The sequence below is a fragment of the Cyclopterus lumpus genome, chromosome 11 (genome assembly GCF_009769545.1).
Source record: "Cyclopterus lumpus isolate fCycLum1 chromosome 11, fCycLum1.pri, whole genome shotgun sequence".
Taxonomy (NCBI): domain Eukaryota; kingdom Metazoa; phylum Chordata; class Actinopteri; order Perciformes; family Cyclopteridae; genus Cyclopterus; species Cyclopterus lumpus.
This window is the reverse complement of record NC_046976.1, coordinates 102,524-124,036: the sequence shown is the minus strand read 5'-3', so window position 1 is coordinate 124,036 and position 21,513 is coordinate 102,524. Positions and strand designations below refer to the sequence as shown.

The 21,513-nt window shown below is 46.7% G+C and overlaps 1 protein-coding gene across 1 annotated transcript; it reads right to left on the bottom strand.

Moving 5' to 3' along the window:
* Positions 1-3,820: 3,820 nt before the first annotated feature.
* LOC117739175 (glucagon-like peptide 2 receptor) lies at positions 3,821-20,998 on the bottom strand. The gene is made up of 13 exons (XM_034545471.1): positions 20,906-20,998; positions 13,866-13,962; positions 13,667-13,781; positions 13,024-13,135; positions 12,746-12,852; positions 8,133-8,289; positions 7,811-7,970; positions 7,222-7,282; positions 7,058-7,124; positions 6,793-6,881; positions 6,315-6,453; positions 6,189-6,230; positions 3,821-4,177 (listed from the first exon to the last, which is right to left on the bottom strand). Exons 1-13 carry the CDS (start codon positions 20,996-20,998, stop codon positions 3,821-3,823), a joined length of 1,596 nt encoding a protein of 531 aa, XP_034401362.1.
* Positions 20,999-21,513: the final 515 nt, after the last annotated feature.

Below are 21,513 nucleotides of genomic sequence, written 5' to 3'. Positions count from 1 at the left end.
TGAATCTCTGCTATATGTTTTACAATGCAAATGTTCACTTTGTTAAAATGGTTACAGAATTCAGCCACACATTGGTTGCACATGATCCTTATGAAAGATTCACAATATTAATTTGGTATGATTTTCTTGTTCCAATTTCTGCTTTATATAATCACATTACAAATGTTGCTGATGACTATAAGTATTCAAACTGCAAAGCAAAGCACACTGCATAACAAATGCAACAAACCAAAAAAACATAAAGAAGAAGTTATATCACTAGAACCCTGTGATATTACAGTGCACACGGTAGACTATTCATGGGAACTTCAATATTTGCACAGGCCAATCAGAGATCAAAAAGTCCACCATTTTAAATAGTTAAATCTTGCAGCAAAACAAGTTTTTTAATCATCTCAGTGATCGGTGAATTCGCTTTCAGGAGAATTTAATCTTCAATAAACCCTGATGAATAGCAGCCCACGGACTGAAGCTACCCTGCCCGAACAAGGGAAACCGGGGCACCCTCCCGGAGCCAGACCCAGGAGGGGAGCTCGTCGGCGAGCGTCTGGTGGCCGGGCTTTCGCACATGGGGCCCGGTCGGGCTCAGCCCGAAAAAACACTATGGAGCAGCAGTCACCCTGTGGACCCACTACCCGCAGGGAGAATTATCGGGGTTGGGTGCTATTTAGACCGGGCAGCGGGCCAGGCGGGAGACCTGGGCGGGCCGATCGCCGGCGGCATAGACTAGCTCTAGGGACGTGGAACCTCACCTCACTAGCGGGGAAAGAGCCGGAGCTGGTGCAGGAGGTGGAGCGGTACCAGCTAGATATAGTTGGGCTCACCTCCACGCAGAGCGTGGGCTCTGGAACCAAGCTCCTGGAGAAGGGTTGGACTTTGTCCTTTTCTGGAGTTGCCCAGGGTGAGAGGTGCCGGGCAGGAGTGGGGATACTCACGAGCCCCCGGCTGAGCGCCGCTGTGTTGGAGTTTTCCCCAGGGAACGAGAGGGTCACCTCCCTGCGCCTACGGGTTGCGAGGAGTAAGGCTCTGACTGTTGTTTGTTCATAGTTCTCCTGAGAGACTTCAACGCTCACGTGGGCAATGACAGAGAAACCTGGCGGGGCGTGATTGGGAGGAACGGCTTGCCCGATCTGAACCCGATCTGAACATAAGGTGGCTCATAAGTGTACCTGGTACCAGAACACCTTAGGCCGGAGATCAATACTTTGTAATCGTATCATCTGATCTGCGGCCGTATGTCTTGGACACTCGGGTGAAGAGAGGAGCAGAGCTGTCAACTGATCATCACCTGGTGGTGAGTTGGATCAGATAGCGGGGGAGTCGGCTAGAAAGACCTGGCAAGCCCAAACGTGTAGTGAGGGTGAACTGGGAACGTCTGGCAGAGGATCCTGTCCGGGAGGTCTTCAACTCCCACCTCCGGAAGAACTTCTCACAAATCCCGAGGGAGGCTGGGGACATGGAATCCAAGTGGACCTTGTTCAAAGCCTCTATTGTGGACACGGCTGCTCGGGGCTGTGGCCGGAAGGTCATCGGTGCCTGTCGTGGCGGCAACCCGAGAACCCGGTGGTGGACACAGACGGCTCAGGAAGGGAAAGCAGGGTCTACCCCAGGCTGTTCTCAGCAGGGGGGGGAACTGCTGACCCGGACTGGGGACATCGTCGGGCGGTGGAAAGAGCACTTTGAGGAACTCCTAAACCCGGCCAACATGTCCCCCGGAGAGGGGGCAGCGCCAGAAAGACTTTGGGGTGGTTTCACCCATATCCCTGGCAGAGGTCGCTAAGGTAGTCAAAAAGCTCCTTGGTGGCAAGGCGCCAGGGGTGGATGAGATCCGCCCTGAGATGCTGAAAGCGCTGGACATTGTTGGGCTGTCTTGGTTGACACGCCTTTTCAGTGTCGCATGGGGGTCGGGAACAGTGCCCATGGACTGGCAGACCGGGGTGGTAGTTCCCATCTGCAAGAAGGGGGACCGGACTATCGTGGTATCACACTGCTCAGCCTCACGGGAAAAGCTTATGCCAGGGTGCTGGAGAGGAGGCTCCAACCGCTTGTCGAACCTCGGATTCAAGACGAACAGTGCGGATTCCGTCCCGGTCGTTGAACAGTGGACCAGCTCTTTACCCTCGCAAGATTACTGGAGGGGTCCTGGGAGTTTGCCCAACCAGTTTACATGTGCTTTGTAGACCTGGAGAAGGCTTTTGACCGGGTCCCTCGGGGGTTTTTGTGGGGGGTTAGGGTTAGGCTCTCTGCTGTTCGCGGATGATGTGGTCCTGTTTGCCTCCTCGGACCGTGACCTCCAGCATTCACTGGGGCGTTTTGCAGACGAGTGCGAAGCGGCAGGGATGAGAGTTAGCACCTCCAAATCTGAGGCCATGGTGCTCTGCCGGAAACCGGCGGATTGCTCCCTCCAGGTGGGGGCAAACTGCCTGCCCCAAGCGAAGGAGTTCAAGTATCTCGGGGTCTTGTTCACGAGTGAGGGTAAGGTGGAGCGGGAGATCGACAGGCGGATCGGTGCGGCTGCAGCAGTAAAACAGGCGCTGTACCGGTCCGTCTTGGTGAAGAGGGAGCAGAGCCGGAAGGCAAAGCTCTCCATTTACTGGTCGGTCTACGTTCCAACCCTCACCTATGGTCACGAACTCTGGGTCGTGACCGAAAGAACGAGATCTCGGATACAAGCGGCCAAAATGAGCTTCCTCCGTAGGGTGGCCGGGCTCAGCCTTAGAGATAGGGTAAGGAGCTCGGACATCAGGGGGAGCTTGGAGTCGAGTCGCTGCTCCTTCGTGTCGAAAGGAGTCAGCTGAGGTGGTTCGGGCATCTAGTCAGGATGCCTCCTGGACGCCTCCCATTAGAGGTTTTCCGGGCACGTCCAACTGGTAGGAGGCCCCGGGGAAGACCGAGGACACGCTGGAGGGATTATATCTCCCAGCTGGCCTTGGAGCGCATCGGGATCCCCCAGAATGAGCTGGAAAGTGTTGCGGGTTAGAGGGAAGCCTGGGTCGGCCTGCTGAACCTGCTGCCACCGCGACCCGACCCCGGATAAGCGGGTGATAATGGATGGATGGATGGATGTAGAATTTAATCTATGTGACTTGAACTTTGGTGAACTTTGATACAGAAATGTGTGCCTGCAAACCATCCTGACAATGCTGAACTTTGAAAAAACCTAAAACCGGAGAGTCCACAATTGAGGAGGCTATCATAACTTATTAGCTGTGTAGCACCAGCCATTTTTATTTATGTTAACCCTCCTCTGTTTTTAGACAGGGGTTGATTGTACAAATACTTGTCTTATTGTAATGTTGCAAATGTGACATCATCACACCAATGACCACGGTAATGAGCTTGCTAGCAAGCCATGACATGATCCTGGATGGGCATGAACTCGGATCTTATGTCAAATCTGAGAACAAAATAATATTATGATTGAAGTGTTCGACCTTAGCTCAACAACTAGTCACCAACCATGTATTCTGCCTATTCCCTGCTAAATGGGCACTTGGTAACTACTCACAGGGACCACAGGATTGTTTTTGTGTCAACTATAAATGGTTGCTTTATTTGGGAATACATACCCTGTTGTCCTTCGGCAAGACACTTAAATGGGCAAATGATGACAAGTATTATTGAATCGCTTTTAGTGGTGAGAAGACTAGAAAAGCACTATAAAGGTCCATTTATCATTTACCATGAAAACCATAAGAAGGGTCTAGATTTTAATACAGGGCACATTTATCGGTCAGGGTATTGAGACCCATATGATTTAGCAGTTATATATGCACTTATATCATAAAATATACTAAAAGTCCCAACAAGCTAAAGGGGATCAGAATTGGCTTTCCTCCATGGTCTCCCCTAGTGTCATCTCCCCATCACTACTGGACAGGCGCTTCCTGTTGAGAAAGTCAAGCCCTGTTGTGTCACAGCCCTTCAAACCCTGACCTTTAACCTCTCCTAGTCCAAGTCTTGCAGCTGCTTCATGTATGGCCACCTGAAGCAGGTGTGGATGTGTTGTGGAGGTACCGCCCTCTTCATAGGAGTCACTCTGCCGAGAGCACTGTGGACGGCGCCCTCGAGTGCACTTCCACAGGTACTTGAGGGGTACGCACCAAAAACAGCTCCTGACCTGGAAATGGTTGCTAAACAGGAACAGTTGCCAGCGCTTCTTTAGTTCAGCTTGGACCTAAATTCCCGTACAAAGAGAATTGTCGCCAGTTATATGAATACATGTTAAAGGAACAGTGTGTAACATATAAGAGGTTAATTGGCAGAAACTAAAAATATATATATATATTTTAAACCTTTTCATTAGTGTATAATCATCTGAGCTATGACTCGTTATGTTGTTGATTGCTTAGAAAGCGCCATTTATATCTACATTGGGAGCAGGTCTTTTTTCATGGAGTCTGCCATCTTGCACCACCATGTTTCAACAGCATCCGAGAACGGACAAACTGAACACTGGCTCGAGAGAATCTTTCACGTTTTACTTCACTCAGGAATGTTATATATTCTATTGATATTTTAGAGTAGTTTCCAATGAGCTAGTAATTACTTTATATTCATTTTAACTATAACAGGATATTGTTTCTAGAACAGCTAAAGTAATGTTTACATCAAAGTAGCAACATTACTATTGCTGTTCTAGAAACAATAGGGTTCTAAAAGTAAATTAAATTCTAATCCTGTTCTGAATAAATGTGTTTTTAAAAGCAATTATTTAGTGAGTAAAAAGAACGAGTAATAATAAGAGTAGCTCCTTAATGTGTAGTCCTGGCAGCGGGGACGCTGGCGAAACTTAACGCCGCTCCGTCTAGGACTGTTTTTATTTGTTTTTTTTCTACCTTTTTTACAATTTAACATTCATTTAAATTATTTAAAATGTTATTTAACAGTGTAGCTATTCTTCTGACTTAATTATTCTCCAAATCTTGGATTATTTTTTATTTTGTGATTGCCGTTGGCTCCTGCTCTCCACCACTGCGATCTGGTCAACTGGCGTTGGCTGGCTAGCCGACAGTCTCTTGCTGGCCGGCGGCTACCAACGAGCCAGCCGACTCCCTGCTGGATGCTCTTCACCGCTGCCGCCTGGACAATCCTGGACAACTGGCGTTGGCTGGCTAGCCGACAGTCTCTTGCTGGCTGGCCGACGGTCTCTTGCTGGCCGGCTTTAGTGGCAACGAAATTAGGAACTGTTACAGCTCCCCCACCACCCTCTACTCTTCCTGCTGACTCCACTCCCCAAAACCGGACTGGTACACTCCAAGATGTCGTCCTTTTATGCAGTTCTTTGGGTCCCCTATTTTAGTTTGTCTGTTCTGCTTTATTTTGTATTTGTAATTTTCTATTCCTCTATTGTGTTCATTGCCTATATGGCATTGTCTCCTTTGCCTCATGTATTTTCTGAAATGTTTACTTGTATTGATGTTATGTTTTTACCTTGCTTCTATGTAGAGCACGTTGTAAACCCTGGTGCTATATAAATAAATGTATTATTATTATTAAGATATCTATCCCTTCCTGAATGTCATTGTGGTTCTCCGACACGCTTGTAAAGGGAGGGGTGTGCAAAAGGGTATTTAGCTGACTACAGTCTGCAACTCACCACAATACTGTATATCACTAAATATTAAACACTGTTCATGTAAGTCTATTTAACAGATAGACACCTAAACAAAATGGTCACCAAATGAATGAAGTATAATATTCCACTCTCCAACTCTGAAATAAAATGTTTAGCTGCTAAATGCTCTCTTCTTTTGCCTGTTGGTTTGCTGCTTGCTGCTTTGCTCATGAGAACAATATGTTAGTCTTTAGCTGCTAAATGCTCTAAAATTGTACCTAGCTAGTTGCTAACTCTATCTGTTTGCCATCTGGTGATGAGCGGGTACCATAAAGTTGGTTTATGTGAAGGTTTTTTCCAAAAACGACTCCCTGCCAGCTTAGCTTGAGGTCCAAAACCAACACATTTAGCTTAACAAGGCTAAAATGCTCTGAGGAGAAGCTCCTAGATAACTGATAACAATATCTGTTGATGTATTTTTGATTTCTGCGAACTGTCCCTTTTAATATAGAGAATATTAATATCCAGCTTCAAATTCCCAATCCAACAAATGATGACAAAACCAAAAATGACTGAGCTTCCAATTCATACAACATCTATGAAAAATACAGTAAATGCTGAAGAAATATACCTCTCCATTAGCAAAACAGTACAGCAGAGCAACCAAGAATCCCTAAAAAGGGATACAAATTATAGTTAATTTTGAATTTGAACAAAATAAACTTGCTATGTATGTAATTAACATTACAGGTGTTACCTGAAACGAGCTGAGAGTGAGGTTGATAAAGTTCCTGGCGTAGCGACTGCTGCCCTCCACACATTCATCTATCAGCACAGTGAAGACCACTTCGTGGATTCCCAGCAGAGGAATCAGTACCAATGTTGCTCTCGCCAAGCTGAAGGACATAACAAAAGTACAGCTGTGAATAATTATAGACTTTTAAGACGGTAGGGGTAGGGAGTTTGCTAAATATATAGTGGCACATAATTTAAAGGACAAAATAGAGAGCAAAGTAAGCCATATTATTCACAAGCTTTCTTTCTATGGTGACATTTATGTGACATACCTGAAATGTGTGACATTTGAATTTGTGCTATACATGGAATGATTGTCATTTAAATGTTTGACCAGAAACCTAATGTACTGTTTATATATACTAATTGGCACCCAAGGTCAAACATGTTTCCTAACATTTGAATTTGGAAGCATTTAGGGACAAGGCAGGGACAAATACCTGTATCTGTAGTCTGTAAATGTGACCTGATCTGCTTTCAGCTTGGACAACAGCAGCATAAGAATCTTGATGAATAGGAAGAAAATAACCTGCAACACAAATCTAGGTTAGATTTAAAGGAAATGCATTTACTTGATCGCTGGCACCAATAAAACAAGATTTACGGGATTAAAATGATGGATCTGTAACTAACGTGAACTTAAGGTTGAATAACTGTACATGGTTCTCATAAAGGCTTTCAAGATTAGGTTCAGAAATCACTTACAAGCACCGATAAAGTAATTGGGCCCCTTATTATCCACCAGAACCATCTGTTCACAATTGACCAGCATCTAAAGAATAAAATGATTGTAAAAAGTAAGTAAATGGGAAACATTTGAAATAATTTAGTTAATTTGTTTGTTGTGAAGTATGTAATAAAACACTTACTCTGTGTTTTCATATAAAACCTTGACCACTGTCCATGGTGTTACAAACAAAATAGGTGTCCCTGAAAAGTAAAAAAAGCACAAGATGCCCACATGTTTAATATACTCACACACACTTACACATAAAACAATTCCTTTATGCCTTATTTTGATAAAGCATAAAGTTGTTACTCCTAACTCGTCAAATAACGACACTTGGTCAGCGCCCTTCAGGGTCACAGTATACAGGACCTTCACCAAGAAGACTACTTTGGGTCCCGTGTAAAAACCAAGTCAACATTGGTAAAAAACATTATTTTATTTAACAAACAAACTCTCTTTAACCCATACCACAATCGTATTCTCTAAACCTACCCAAATAAAAGCTAAAATGAAGTAAACCTACATTTTAAGTTTATTTTAAACTATGTGCATATAACAAATGGAAACTGAAGGTTTTCTGTGAACAAACATTTTATTTTGAAAAGACACTAATAAGCAGAAAATGACACACCGTCTCCGACACATCCAAAACAGACACTAGAGCGTCATGGTTTGAAAGGTAAGGCCCAATGACCAAGCAGCGATGGAGTGAAAATGTGTTAAGTTACCCCATCCTAGCAGCATGTATTTCTTCAGGAGATGTCGCTTGGTCAGCACAGCTGTGAAGAGCAGCGTGTGGAGGAAAATGGCCTCCACCAAGAGCCAGAAGTAGTTACAGGCCACAAAGTATTCCATACAAACTTTGGAAAATTTACAAAGCAATGCTATCTGTTGAGAAATATTGTAAGTTAGTGTTGCTGATTCAAACTGCTTTGGTAAATTTACAAGTGCTGTTCTGTACACAGAATCAGTTCTGGTTAGAGAATCAGAAAGGCTCAGCACAAGCAAATATCTGCTAATATGTGAATAATAGGCCAGTATATTTTTTACCGCAGAGATTGAATAAAAGTTCCATCCCGGATCGTCCTTGGGTAGCTTGGAATACATGATGTATAATACAATTTCCTTGGAGATGACAGCCATGGCTCTCAGGATGAATGACACAAACAGATTCATGTGTATGTAGTTCCTGGTACAGTGGAGCTTCCTTGTAAGCAAAAATAGGTTAGTTTGAGAACGGCAATAATCCATATTTCCTGTGCAACTGTAAAGACATTACTGAAGGTATATGTCATGACATAAGAGGGAATGAAATGATCAACGTACACTAAACATGGACCAGGAAGCATTTCTTCTTTTTTATCATTTTATTTATAGGGATTTATCATCCTCGTAGTCTATATATGCCCCCTATTTCTAGTGGGTAATGTTCGGTACTGTGAGACCATGCATTATATTGTATTGTTAAAGCTAGCCTGTCTGTCCCATGCCTTATTGATTGTCCGTTAGAATGTCTAATAGAAGTAGCATCATGACAAGTGAAATAGCTGTTTAATTGTCATTGTAGCTTCCACAATAAATGCTTTAGTACTCCTTTCAAGTTTGTACATCTCCAATTTCAATATACTCGTAAGGGTTCGGGCTTGGCCGGACCCAAGTGCAGACACAGGGACGGTAAGGTTGGGTGAAGGTAATAGGTTTTATTGACAGAACACTAATGAAATGGTAGGCCAGGAGGTGAGTGCAGGCAGAGCGGTGAGGGGGACAAGGGACTGGAGGTCACCAGTTAGAGTAGGGAAACATGGGTGCACCTTTAATGAGGATGGGAGTTTGAGCCGGACCGCACAGGGATTGATGATTCTATCAACCTCATAGGTACCAATGAAGCGGGGTGCCAGTTTGCAGGACTCAACCTGAAAGGGTAAGTCCCGCAAAGAGAGCCGCACTTTCTGACCCGGGCGATAGATGGGTGCAGGGATTCGGCGCCAGTCGGCCAGGCGTGGGCAACCGAATGGAGGAGCGCAGACCGGACCTCCCCCCTAACCACAGGCACCTACGAAGGCCTGCTTGAACGGAGGGCACAGCCACTTCCTCCTCCTGGACTGGAAACAGGGGCGGTTGGTATCCCAAGGAGGCCATGAAGGGGGACATGCCTGTGGCGGCACTGGTCAGGAGGTTCTGGCCATACTCAACCCACGGCAAGTGTGTGGACCAGGAGGACAGGTGGCGAGCAGTGACACAATGTAATGCTGTCTCCAAATCCTGTTTTTTCCCGCTCCATCTGGCCATTAGCCTGGGGGTGGTATACCGAGGAAAGACTGGCGGTAGTAACCAGGGCTTGTCAGAAGGCTTTCAAGACCCGAGAAGAAAACGGTGGTCCTCGATCCGACACAATGTACTGGGGAATGTCGTGGAGTCAGAAGACAAGAAGGATCAGGAGACTAGCAGTTTCGGTGACAGAAGGCAATTTGGGGAGGGGAATGAAGTGGCAAAGGACGCAACAGACTGATCAGGATGAAATGAAGGCACGGGTGTCTTGGGACATGGAAGGCCACCAGAACTGTTGTCTTATGAAAGCGAGAGTGCAGTGGAACCCAGGGTGGCAGGCCAACCTAGTGGAATGCCCCCACTGTAAGACTTGTCGGACGGTGTCAGGCACAAACAGACGGTTAGGGGGACTGTTGCCTGAGTCTGGATGGGAGCACTGGGCCTCCTGGACGAGAGACTCAACTCCCCATGTGACCGCAACGACCACACGGGAGGGAGAGGGGATGGTTTCAGGCTCGAGGGTGAGCTTCTTTGTGGTGGACTGACGTAAAAGGGCATCGGGTTTGGTGTTACGTGAACCAGGGCGGTAGGTGAGGGTGAATTTGAACCTTCCAAGGAACAAAGCCCACCGAGCCTGGCGGAAGTTTAACCTCTTGGCAGAGCGAAGGTAAGACAGGTTTCTGTAGTCAGTCCAAACTATGAACGGTTGTTCTGCTCCCTCCAACCAGTCCCTCCACTCCTCCAAAGACAGAAACAACGGCAATAGCTCTCAGTTACCCACATCGTAGTTGTGATCCGCAGGTGAAAAACGCCGGGAAAAGAAAGCGCCGGGGTACAGCTTCTGATCCTGAGGGACCCGCTAAGAGAGGACAGCCCCGAATCCGAGGCATATTCCTCCACCACGAACTGTAGAGAGGGATCTGGGTGAAGTAACACCGGGGCAGAAGTGAATAGTCTCTTCAGGGTGGCAAAAGCAGAGTCTGCCTCCGTCCGTAGAAATTAGCAAACCCAAGGAACTGTCGTAGGGTGGGTCGGCTGTACCTCAGTGGGGAGAGTGGTTGTCCCGTAACCACAAGGTACCTTGTTCAATCCCCGCTCTTCCAATTTTTTGCATGTCAAAGTGTCCTTGAGCAAGACAATGAACCCCCAGTTGCTCCCTGGGCTTCACTGCAGCCCTCTGCTCCTTAATAACTAAGGATGGGTCAAATGCAAAGAAGAATTTCCCCACAGGAATCAATAAAAGTTTAAATGTCTTTCTGTCTTAGCTGTTTGCGAGTGGTGGGCATAGCCCACTCAACCACTGCCTTAACCGTTGCAGAATCTGCCCTCACCTCACCCTGCTGGATAATGAAGCCAAGAAGCTTGACACATGAAACTCACATTTCTCCGCCTTGACGGTTGAGCATGTCCCGGAGGGCATTATTGATCAAGATTTGGAAAACTGCAGGGGCATTGGTGAGACTGAAAAGCATGATGAGGTTTCCACAGTAACAGAGTGCTCCCGCTCAAGCAGAGCGCCAGCAGAGCGTCCACCGCTCAGACTGACTGAGTAGCCCACATCAATTAGTGGGAGACCCTCCAGAGTCCGTATCTAACTATCAATCTGTAGGACCTGTATGGTTCCTCTCCAGCCTGAAGACGGCCATGACCTTTGCCCTCCCCCCTTGTCTTGGCCTCGAGCACCCGAGAGAGAGCCCGTGCATGAACTGCGACATCATGCCTTGTGCAGTAAGGACCACTAGATTGGCAGAGGTGGAACACCTGAGGGGTGAGGTTGACCTCCCACTTCAGGGCTGCTGGATCCAGCCCAACCTACCCGTTTCAAATCCCGGCGCTCCCCTCAATAGGACTAGGTCCGACGTGCTGGCTTCTAGAGTGGATCTGCTGACCGCCGAACTGGCTCAGAGGAAGTCGCTTCTCCTGACCCTCTACCCTAGTGCAGGGAGGATTAAGGTATCAGATCCACCCACGGCTGAGCCGGTCCCAGAGGAGGACGTTATCTGGGACAGCCAATCTCTTTATCGAATACAGTAACGAGCGGCCCTCCCAGGCTTCTGGGCCTGCCTCTCGTTCCTCAGCTCATGGGCCTTTGGAGAAGGCAGTCGACTACTCCATGGGGTCCTTCATTCGGACACTGGCATGCCAGCAGTTGGACATAGGGCAGTCGGAACCCCTGCCTGCTAGTGCTTTCTTCAGACGTGTTCCCGCCCTTGCTATCTTTTCTATCCATCCCTCCTAAGAATATCTGAAGGAGTTGTACGCATGCTCTCTCGCATCTTAAGTTAGATGGCCGAACACTGGCACCTTCCATTTAGCCGACTATTGTGTCCCTCAGATTTTTTTCCCCAAAGAGACTGGATGCCAGGTGCCCTCAAGCCCAATCGGTACACAGCTTAACAGCCTTCACCTGGGCACCCTTGGCCACAGGCACAGGACAGTAGGTGTCACAGCGGTGCCTTCTTGCTTTATCCCCGTAGAGGATGAGAGCATACCTGTCAGAGGGTATCCCCATGGGTGTGGTCCACACCCCACCGGGAGGTAGTCACAACAGACTCCTTCCTCTCAGGGTGGGGCGCAGTGTGGCAGAACAGGACTTCCCAAAAGACAGTTCTATTCTCAATGCTGAATGTTCTGGAGCCACAGACCGTGCACCTAGCGCTCAAACAGTTCCTGCCATACTTGAGAGGGAAGTATGTACTTGTTCGGTCAGACAACATCTCAATCGCGTTTTCATATGAACCACCAGGGGGGGGGGGGGGACTAAGTCTGCAGATCTGCTACAGATGTCTCGTGCCCTTCTTAGCCCCTCGCCTGACCAGTTTTCGGGCGATGTATCAACCAGGAGAACGAAACCATGGCGCAGATTCACTCCGTCACAAGCCTCCATCGGGGGAGTAGCGGCTTCATCCATAGGTGGGGCATATCATCTGGGGTCTTTTCGGCAGGGCGGACGTGGATCTCTTGCCTAAGAGCAGAGGTGTTGGCCCACTGCCCCCATCGGTCCTCCTTGAGGGAGAGTACTGGTCCTCTTGGTCAAGAGGCCCTGGCTCACACATGGCCAGAAGGTCTTCTTTATGCACCCCCCCCCCCCACAACCCCCCATTTTCTCTGATCTTGCCAACTACTACTCTTCAGCAGGGCCACAGACTTTTGCTGGTGGCCCCCTTATGGCCAGGAAACAAACATCATATCCTGATGGGCAGGTGGCATATTGCACCAGTGCAAGTCCATTTACCATTAAACGGCATATTTGCTGCCTTGTCAGAAATTGTCAACACCATTTTCTCAGATCTTAGTATCTACTTTGGTGATGTTATTGCAAATCTGCCCCATCTCCAAATTATATTATGTTGATTGTCTGACCATCAAAAACAACTCTACCCCGTGCTACTGACCTTAACATGCCCATCAGAAGAGTAGCAATAAAGAGAGATGACAAGGACAAGGAATAGCCAATGACAGAGATGAGCCTGAGGACTGTCTGGCGAAGCATTTCATCCTCCTATACACACACACACACACACACACACACACACACACACACACACACACACACACACACACACACACACACACACACACACACACAAAGTAATAAGTAACTAATAAAGAAAGATATTTTCAGCCTCAAGGGGGGGAGCAGAAACTATGTATTTTACACTATCCTCCTCACCTTGTCTTTGAAATAATGGTCCTCCTTACATTCTAAGTCATCCCTCCAGGTCTCTGAGGAATTCTCCCTCTGTCGCCATCTCCCATTTACTAAGCATTCTCGATGTGCCCTCCTAGAGCCGTCTGTAGGTAATTGAAGGACATATTGATATGCATGGTTACTTCTGTGAGAATAATTCTTTCTGTTTTTTGTTGTCGCATTTACATTATTATACAGCTAAATCCTGAATTGAATAGGTATTGTCACTTCTTGTACATGATTGTTAAAACTTCATTGTGGTGTTAAATCTTTTTGGAAGGCTGCACTGATCATTAAGGAACCATTTGAAAGTGTCTGCTGTACTGAGCTAAATATGAATATCATTATACCAACATCCTGTCATATGCATTGTATGTGTTGTGTGTGTGTGTTATGTTGTTCATCCTGTACACATGACATCTATTCTGTCCATCCTGATAGAGGAATCCTCCTCTGTTGCTCTGCCGAAGGTTATCCATAGTCCATACATATCCAAATTCCATGGAAATCCATCCAATTGTTGCTGAGATGTTAAATTCTCGACCAAAGCATTTTCAAACACCAAAGCTTCAATAACATTCTTTTTTTTATTTGTGACTTCAATAAATGAGTGAAGTGGTAAAACATGACATTGTCCTCACTGATCCATGGTAAGTAAGAAGGACAGGGGACAGACACATTCCCAGGAGATGAAGAGGGCCAACACACAAACATGTCAAAGGATCCTTTACAGTGGAGTCCTGTAAAACAAGAATAAACAAGTTTTCACAAAAGGTAATAACAATCAAGATAATTAACATTAAAACACTTGACTGAAGGCTCACCAGTTTCTGGGAGTGCCCTTGTCGCCAAAGTTCTGTTGCATTCCTCCCAGTATTCAGTCCGTTTAGCTATTAGACTTTCAAGCACAGAGCCTGTTACCTGCATTAAGATTTAAAAAGTGAGATAAACTTATTTTAATAATCTGACCCTAATAATTTAAAAGAATGTTGAAATTAAAGTGTACATGTAATAACATTGAAGTTACTTTAATATAAATCACATTTTCAAAGATGAATATCTCGTTGTGGTGGTGGGATGTGGTTAGGCTCAGCTGCAGAGGGGGAAGGGTGAGGGAGTGATTCTGGTAACTGTGCTGGTAGGTGGTGTAATTAACCTCAGCTGCAATGGATGTTTTTGATTGTGTATCTCCCCAATATATATATGGAGGCGCAGACAGCAGCACTGGTGCTACCCCGGCACAACTACGCAGACGTGCGCATAGTCATCGTGGACCGACTGGGGCTGGGGTCCGCTTTGTGTTAGTCCTTGTGGATTACGCAACATGATACCCTTAACCCTCGACACACACACACAAGACAAATTATGCTTGTCTTTTACAACAATTAGGTTCAGGCAACAAAACCACCTGGTCAGGTTTAGGTTTTAGGAATAGGTCATAGACAACGTATTTATGTTTAGGAAACAACATTAGTTAGGTTGAGGAAAAGATTTGGGTTACAATTACGGAAGTGCCGTTACTGAAGTATGCAAGTTACGTGTCAACATTGACTTCTCGTTTGATATGGTAAGAGACAGCCGTCTCCAAGCTAAACGATGTCTGTTTGTTGAGTCACTCTTTTCATGCCAGCCTTTTGTGTGCTTTTGAGGTCTAAATACTTCCTCGTTCATGATTATTTACATACACAATTATTTTGTGGGATACCCACACATTACGGTGCTTACAGTTACTTTTTCGTAGGTATAGCTAGAAATGCTCAATAAAGATTATACAGATTATACTGAACTGATTTATACAGATTATACTGAACAAGATGGCGCCGCAGATGGCTGCCTCGGTACTGCGCTCTCTCGTACTTTTTCTGTTTTTGTTTGCTTGTCTCGTTTCCAGCTCTCCCTCTCTGATCACATTCAGTTACGTGTCTGTGTGTGTGTCTCGTGGGCGTGGCTTCCGGCAACTGGCAATCATCTCCACACCTGCACGTCATCTCCGGCACCTTACTCCAATCAAATCATCAAGTCCTCCCTATTAAAACACTCTGGCTTCCCTCTCTCCAGTTGCCAGATTATTGCACCATTTCCAGTGGTACTTCGACTCTCGGCTTCACTAAGAAACTTACTTTGCATTTTGCTTGTGTTTTCCTGCTAACCCCTGTTCCCTATGCCCAGGAATCCCGTACCTGCACTTCCGCTCAGCAGCCGCAGCTCAAGCCACCTCACCACTCCATCTACGCTCTCCCGGTTCTGTACAATAAAGTTTACCTCCACCCAACCTTGCCTCCCCGTGTCTGCGCTTGGGTCCAGAACAACCGAACCCTCACAGGGAGGAACTTTTAAACTTCTGTCAATCGACTGATCAAACTTTTTCACCGCTTTTCATTGAACCGGAAAGCTTCACAAAGATTCCGGTTGCAGGAGCACCGGCTCTTCTCGGAATTGGCCGGAGATTCCGACGGGAAAAGCGTGCAGGAGAGCTTGTTAAAACGAACTGCGCTCCCGTCCATCCACCTGGCGAATGTCCGCTCTCTGGAGAACAAGATGGATGAGCTGCTGCTCCTAAACAAAGCAAACATGGACTTTAGCAGATCTGCCGCTCTGTGCTTCACTGAAACCTGGCTCGGTGCGCATATCCCGGACAGCGCTCTACATCTGCTGGGCTTCCAACTCCTCCGAGCGGACCGCGTAACGAGGGGAGGCGGAATCTGCTTTTATATCAACGAAGGTTGGTGTACAGATGTCATAGGGCTAAAGGAATCATGCAGCCCTCACTTGGAAACACATTTAATAGACTGCAAACAATTGTATTCACCGCTGGAGTTTTCCTCATTCATTCTGGCAGTGTTTTTGAGGCTGCTGCTATAGACCTGGATGAGCTCACTGACACTGTGACATCATACATTAGTTTTTGTGAGGACATGTGTGTGCCGACTAAAGCCTTCTGCACATAGAACAACAATAAACCCTGGTTCACTGAAAGACTCAGGCAGCTTCGTCGGGCTAAAGACGAGGCCTACAGAGGTGGAGACAGGCCTCTGTACAACCAGGCCAGAAACACCCTGACGAGGGAGATCAAGGTAGCTAAGAAGAGCTACACTGGAAAACTGGAAAAAAGTTTTTCAGCCAACGACCCCTCGTCAGTTTGGAGAGGCCTGGAAGTACTCACGAACTACAGGAGACCCAGACGGTGTGTCCCCCTCCTGCCTGAAAGTCTGTGCCGACCAGCTGGCCCCCAGATCTTCAACTGATCACTGGAGCTGTGTGAAGTCCCATCATGCTTCAGGCGCTCCATGATCATCCCGGTCCTCAAGAAATCCTTCATCACAGGATTGAATGATTACAGGCCCGTCGCCCTGACGTCTGTGGTCATGAAATCCTTTGAGAGACTGGTGTTGACAGTTTGCCTACCGGGCAAACCAGTCGGTGGATGATGCAGTCAACATGGGACTGCACCATGTGCTGCAACACCTCGACTCCCCAGGGACATACGCAAGGGTACTGTTTGTGGACTTCAGCTCAGCGTTCAACACCATCATCCCGGAGGTACTTCACCATAAACTCTCCCAACTCAGGGTGCCTGCCTCCACCTGTCAGTGGATCACCAACTTTGAAAGACAGGACGCAGCAGGTGAGGCTGGGAAAAATCACATCCAGCACCGTCTATCAGCGTCTATCTCCCACTGCTCTTCTCCCTCTACACCAACGACTGCACCTTAGGGGACCCGTCTGTTAAACTCCTGAAGTTCGCAGACGACACAACGATCATTGGCCTCATCAGGAACGGTGATTACATGTCATTTAGCTGACGCTTTTATCCAAAGCGACTTACAATAAGTGCATTAGTCCAAACTCAGAACAACAAGAATCAAGCAAGTACAATTTCTTCACTAAAGTTAAACTACAAAGTGCTATCAGTAAGAGCCATTTAAGTGCTACTAAAGTGCTACTACGGCGCTACCTTCCCTATACAAGGTATAGTTGAAAAAGATGCGTTTTTAGTTTGTGACAGAAGATGTAGAGACTTTCTGCTGTCCTGATGTCAATGGGGAGCTCGTTCCACCAATGAGGAGCCAGCACGGCAAACAGTCGTGACTTTGAGTGTTTAGCTCGTAGTGACGGAGCTACAAGCCGATTGGCAGAAGCCGAGAGACGTGAACGAGCTGGGGTGTACGGTTCGACAATGTCCTGGATATAGACCGGACCCGATCTGTTCGCAGCACGGTACGCAAGTACCAATGTTTTGAAGCGGATGCGGGCGGCCACCGGTAACCAGTGAAGGTCGCGGAGGAGCGGAGTAGTGTGGGTAAATTTCGGGAGGTTGAAGACCAATCGAGCCGCTGCATTCTGGATGAGCTGTAGCGGTCGAATGGCATTAGCAGGTAGACCTGCCAGGAGGGAGTTATAGTAGGATGACCAGAGCCTGGACCAGAACCTGTGCCGCCTTCTGAGTGAGAAGAGGTCGTATTCTCCTGATGTTGTACAGCATGTAACTACAGGAGTGTGTTATTGCGGTAATGTAGGCAGTCAGGGAGAGTTGACTGTTGAGTGTCACACCGAGGTTCCTGGCAGTCGGAGTCGGAGCCAACACTGAGTTGTTGAAGGTAATTGTCAGGTTGTGGGCGGGAGAGCCTTTTCCTGGAAGGAAGAGAAGTTCAGTCTTGTCCGGGTTAATTTTCAGGTGGTGTGCGGACATCCACTGAGAGATGTCAGTCAGACAGGCAGAGATTTGTGCTGCTACCTGTGTTTCAGATTGGGGAAACGAGAGGATCAATTGGGTGTTGTCAGCGTAGCTGTGGTAGGTGAAGCCATGCGAGCGAATGACAGAGCCGAGAGAGTTGGTGTACAGAGAGAAGAGGACCCAGGACTGAGCCCTGAGGGACTCCAGTAGTCAGAGGACAAGGCTCAGACAGATACTCTCCAGGTTACCCGGTAAGTGAGGTAGGATGAGAAGAGTGAGAGCGCGGTGCCTGAGATACCCAGGTCCTGGAGGGAGGAAATAAGGATCTGGTGGTTCACTGTGTCCAAGGCAGTGGAAAGGTCTAGAAGGATAAGGACAGATGAGAGAGAGAGAGAGGCTGCTCTAGCAGTGTGAAGCTGCTCAGAGACAGCAAGGAGGGCAGTTTCTGTTGAGTGGCATGCCTTGAATCCAGACTGGTGAGGGTCTAGAAGGTTGTTACTGTGGAGATAGGAGGAGACTTGGTTAAAGATAGTTCGCTCTAGAGTTTTGGAAAGGAAGGAGAGAGACAGGTCTGTAGTTGTTGACTTCAGACGGGTCGAGAGTGGGTTTCTTCAGGAGAGGGTTGACTCTTGCCTCCTTTAGAGAGTTAGGGAAACAGCCGGTTGAGAGGGAGGTAATAATAAGATGGGTGAGAAAGGGAAGAAGGTCGGGAGAAATAGCCTGGAGAATGTGAGATGGGGTCAAGGGGGTAGGTGGTTCGGCGGGCAGAGGTTACCAAGGTAAGAACTTGATTGGGAGACAGGGGGATAAAAGAGGAAAATGAGGGGGAAGAAGATGAAGTTACTGGAGGTGTAGTTATAGAAGATGGATTAGTAAATGAGGAGCGTATGTCGTCTATCTTTTTTGTGAAGTAGTCAACAAAGTGGCTTGGTAGAAGGGTGGAGGGAGGGGGGGGGGGGACCAGGGGGGGTCAAGGAGGTTGGAAAAAATAAAGAGCTTTTTGGGGTTAGAAAAAGAGTTTTCGATTCTGGATTGGTAGAACAGGCTTTTGTCTGCAGAGATAGAGGCGGAGAAGGAGGAGAGAAGAGATTGATAGGCGAGCAGGTCGTCGCCATGTTTGGATTTTCGCCATTTCCTTTCCGATTCTCGCATAGTGGCTCTCACGGCGCGCACCGGTTCGGACAGCCATGGAGCCGGAGAGGACTTGCAGACCTTTCGAGTTGTAAGAGGACAGAGAGAATCAAGAGAGGAAGGCAGAGTAGAGAGTGTCAGTGGCAGAGTTAGACTGCATGAGTGAGAGAGTCAGTTGAAGGGAGGGCTGACAGAACAGACGAGGCCAGAGAGGAGGTGAGAGGGTGATGAGTCTGCATACAGACGGGAGGTTGAACAGCTGGTCCTCTGGTGTGGTCAGAACAACCTGGAGCTGAACAAGCCCAAAACTGTGGAGACGACAGTGGACTTCAGGAGGAGCCCCCCAACAGGAGCACTGTGTCTGCGGTGGAGACCTTCAGGTTTCTAGGATCCACAATCCCCCAGGACCTGAAGTGGGCCTCCAACATCAACACCATCCGGAAAAAGGCCCAGCAGAGGTTGTACTTCCTGCGCCAGCACAGAAAGTACAACCGGCCTCAGGAGCTGCTGATCCTGTTCTACTCCGCCATAATCCAGTATGTTCTCTGTTCTTCAATTACTGTGTGGTTGGGATCAGCCACCAAACAGGACAGAGACAGACTACAACGGATAGTCAGGTCTGCAGAGAGAACTATTGGTTCCAGCCTGCCCTCCATCCTGGACTTGTACACCTCCAGAGTCAGGAAGCGGGCTGGAAAGATCACTGCAGACCCTTCACACCCTGGACACAAGCTGTTCCAACTCCTCCCCATCTGGTAGGCACTACAGAGCACTGTACGCCAAAACCACCAGACACAGGAACAGCTTCTTCCCACTGGTCGTCACTCTGATGAACAATTAATCAGACACCTCCATCTGCACTATCACCACTTTCTGCACTACATCCCCAATTCACTGTTGTTGTTCTTGTTTATATTGTACATACATGTTGCTATTGTTGTCTTTAATGTCTTTATATTTATCCTGTCATTTGTAATTTAAATATGTATGTACGTTGAGAGCGTACGTGTACCCGGAGTCAAATTCCATGTATGTACAACCCATTTCCATGCATTTGCAGCTTCTGAATGGATTTGGTGAGTGGAAGGGATGTTGCAGTATTTGTATTTACCCACTTGGTGGGTAAACTACCTTCACTTACAAAGGGGACATTTTCTTTGGAATCTGCAATTGATACAGGTCAACCTGGCTTTCTGCATTAGTGCAATGCGAAAACGTCTCACTCTTTACTCTTTATCAGTCAATAGACAAACGATTGCTGTACTTGACAGTTTTCATATTTTAATTAATGCTGGAATTATGATTATTCCTTAATTCACTTTCATTAGTCAAATAAATTACAATTTTCTTTATTTAAATGGAAAAACTTCAGATCACATTTACCAGCTCTTTTATTTATAATTCAGTGTCAGAACCAATGACCGTAGCTTTCCTTTCTTTCCCAAAAATGACCAATCATCACACACCAGTGATTGAGTAGTTGCACTCTGCAAACCCTTGTGTTCGTTTAGCTGCTGGTGGCTCATCCACCACCTGTGTCAAGGCTGACAGAACAGACCCTGTAAAGACCAGTACCACCAATGAAGGAAAGACAAGAACCATATCTTCTCTGTTGTCTCCTTGCTTCAAATCCAGCCTCAGACTCTCAACACTGGTAATTCACTGAATTATAATGTTACAGATTAAAGATAATTTACACAAAACCTAAGTGTTCTGTGATCTAATGTGTTGTGTTGTTCCACTTTCAGAAGTAAATACTGTCAAATACATATGAGCAATGGGACCTCCTGTAACCCAAACTCCATACGAGAAAAGAAAAATGTAAAATAAAAAGAATCTGCTACAATTTTTGTATTCCTACACATTCATCTGACATCAGGGTCTTTGCAATGTTTCATGAGAAATATGATATTGCCTCGATAAATTTAAATGAAGAATTATTTTGGACTATACAATACAAATGATGTGATTTACTGCAAAGGTCAACGCTAAATAAGACTTCAATGCACATTAATTTAAAGGCCTAATTTGTCTTTGAACGTTAAAAACAACAGTTACCTGAAGGTTGAAGATGGCAAAGAATAAGAGCAGGAATGTCTGTCCTGCTGAAGTCTGGGTCCTCTTGTGCCAGGTTGGCAGCAGGGTTGGCATGATGCTTTGTTTGGTAGCAGCAGGTTTCTGGGTTCTCAGCTGTTTCGCCACCTCATACCACACCCCTGCACATGCAAAGCCTCTCAATCCTCGTTGTTATCTTGCTAAGATCTCTTAGCTTTCCTTGCCTCACCACACCAGGTAGCTTGGGAATATTGAGGATAATTTGCACAAACATACATTTTTCGTCTCCAGATTGTAATGCTTGTTGTTGTTTACATCCCACAATTTCCCTAAAATTCCTTTATCTCTTCAAAATCTTCTTGCTCTTCTTGAACTATGTTCAACGATTCCAAGTCTTCACTTCTTTAATAAACTGATCTTTGATTTGTTAACAGCTAATACATTTCATTTGGTATGTTATCTTGGCTGAAGAAGTCCTTGGCTGCAGTTCGAGTCCTCCTGTCCATGAAGAACTCTCAGGCTTTGAAGGAGGTGGATCTGTCTGTACTCCCTATAGACACAGCGCATTTGAGAGTGTCTGGGGATCCTCACTAAGAGATGCCTTGTACCGC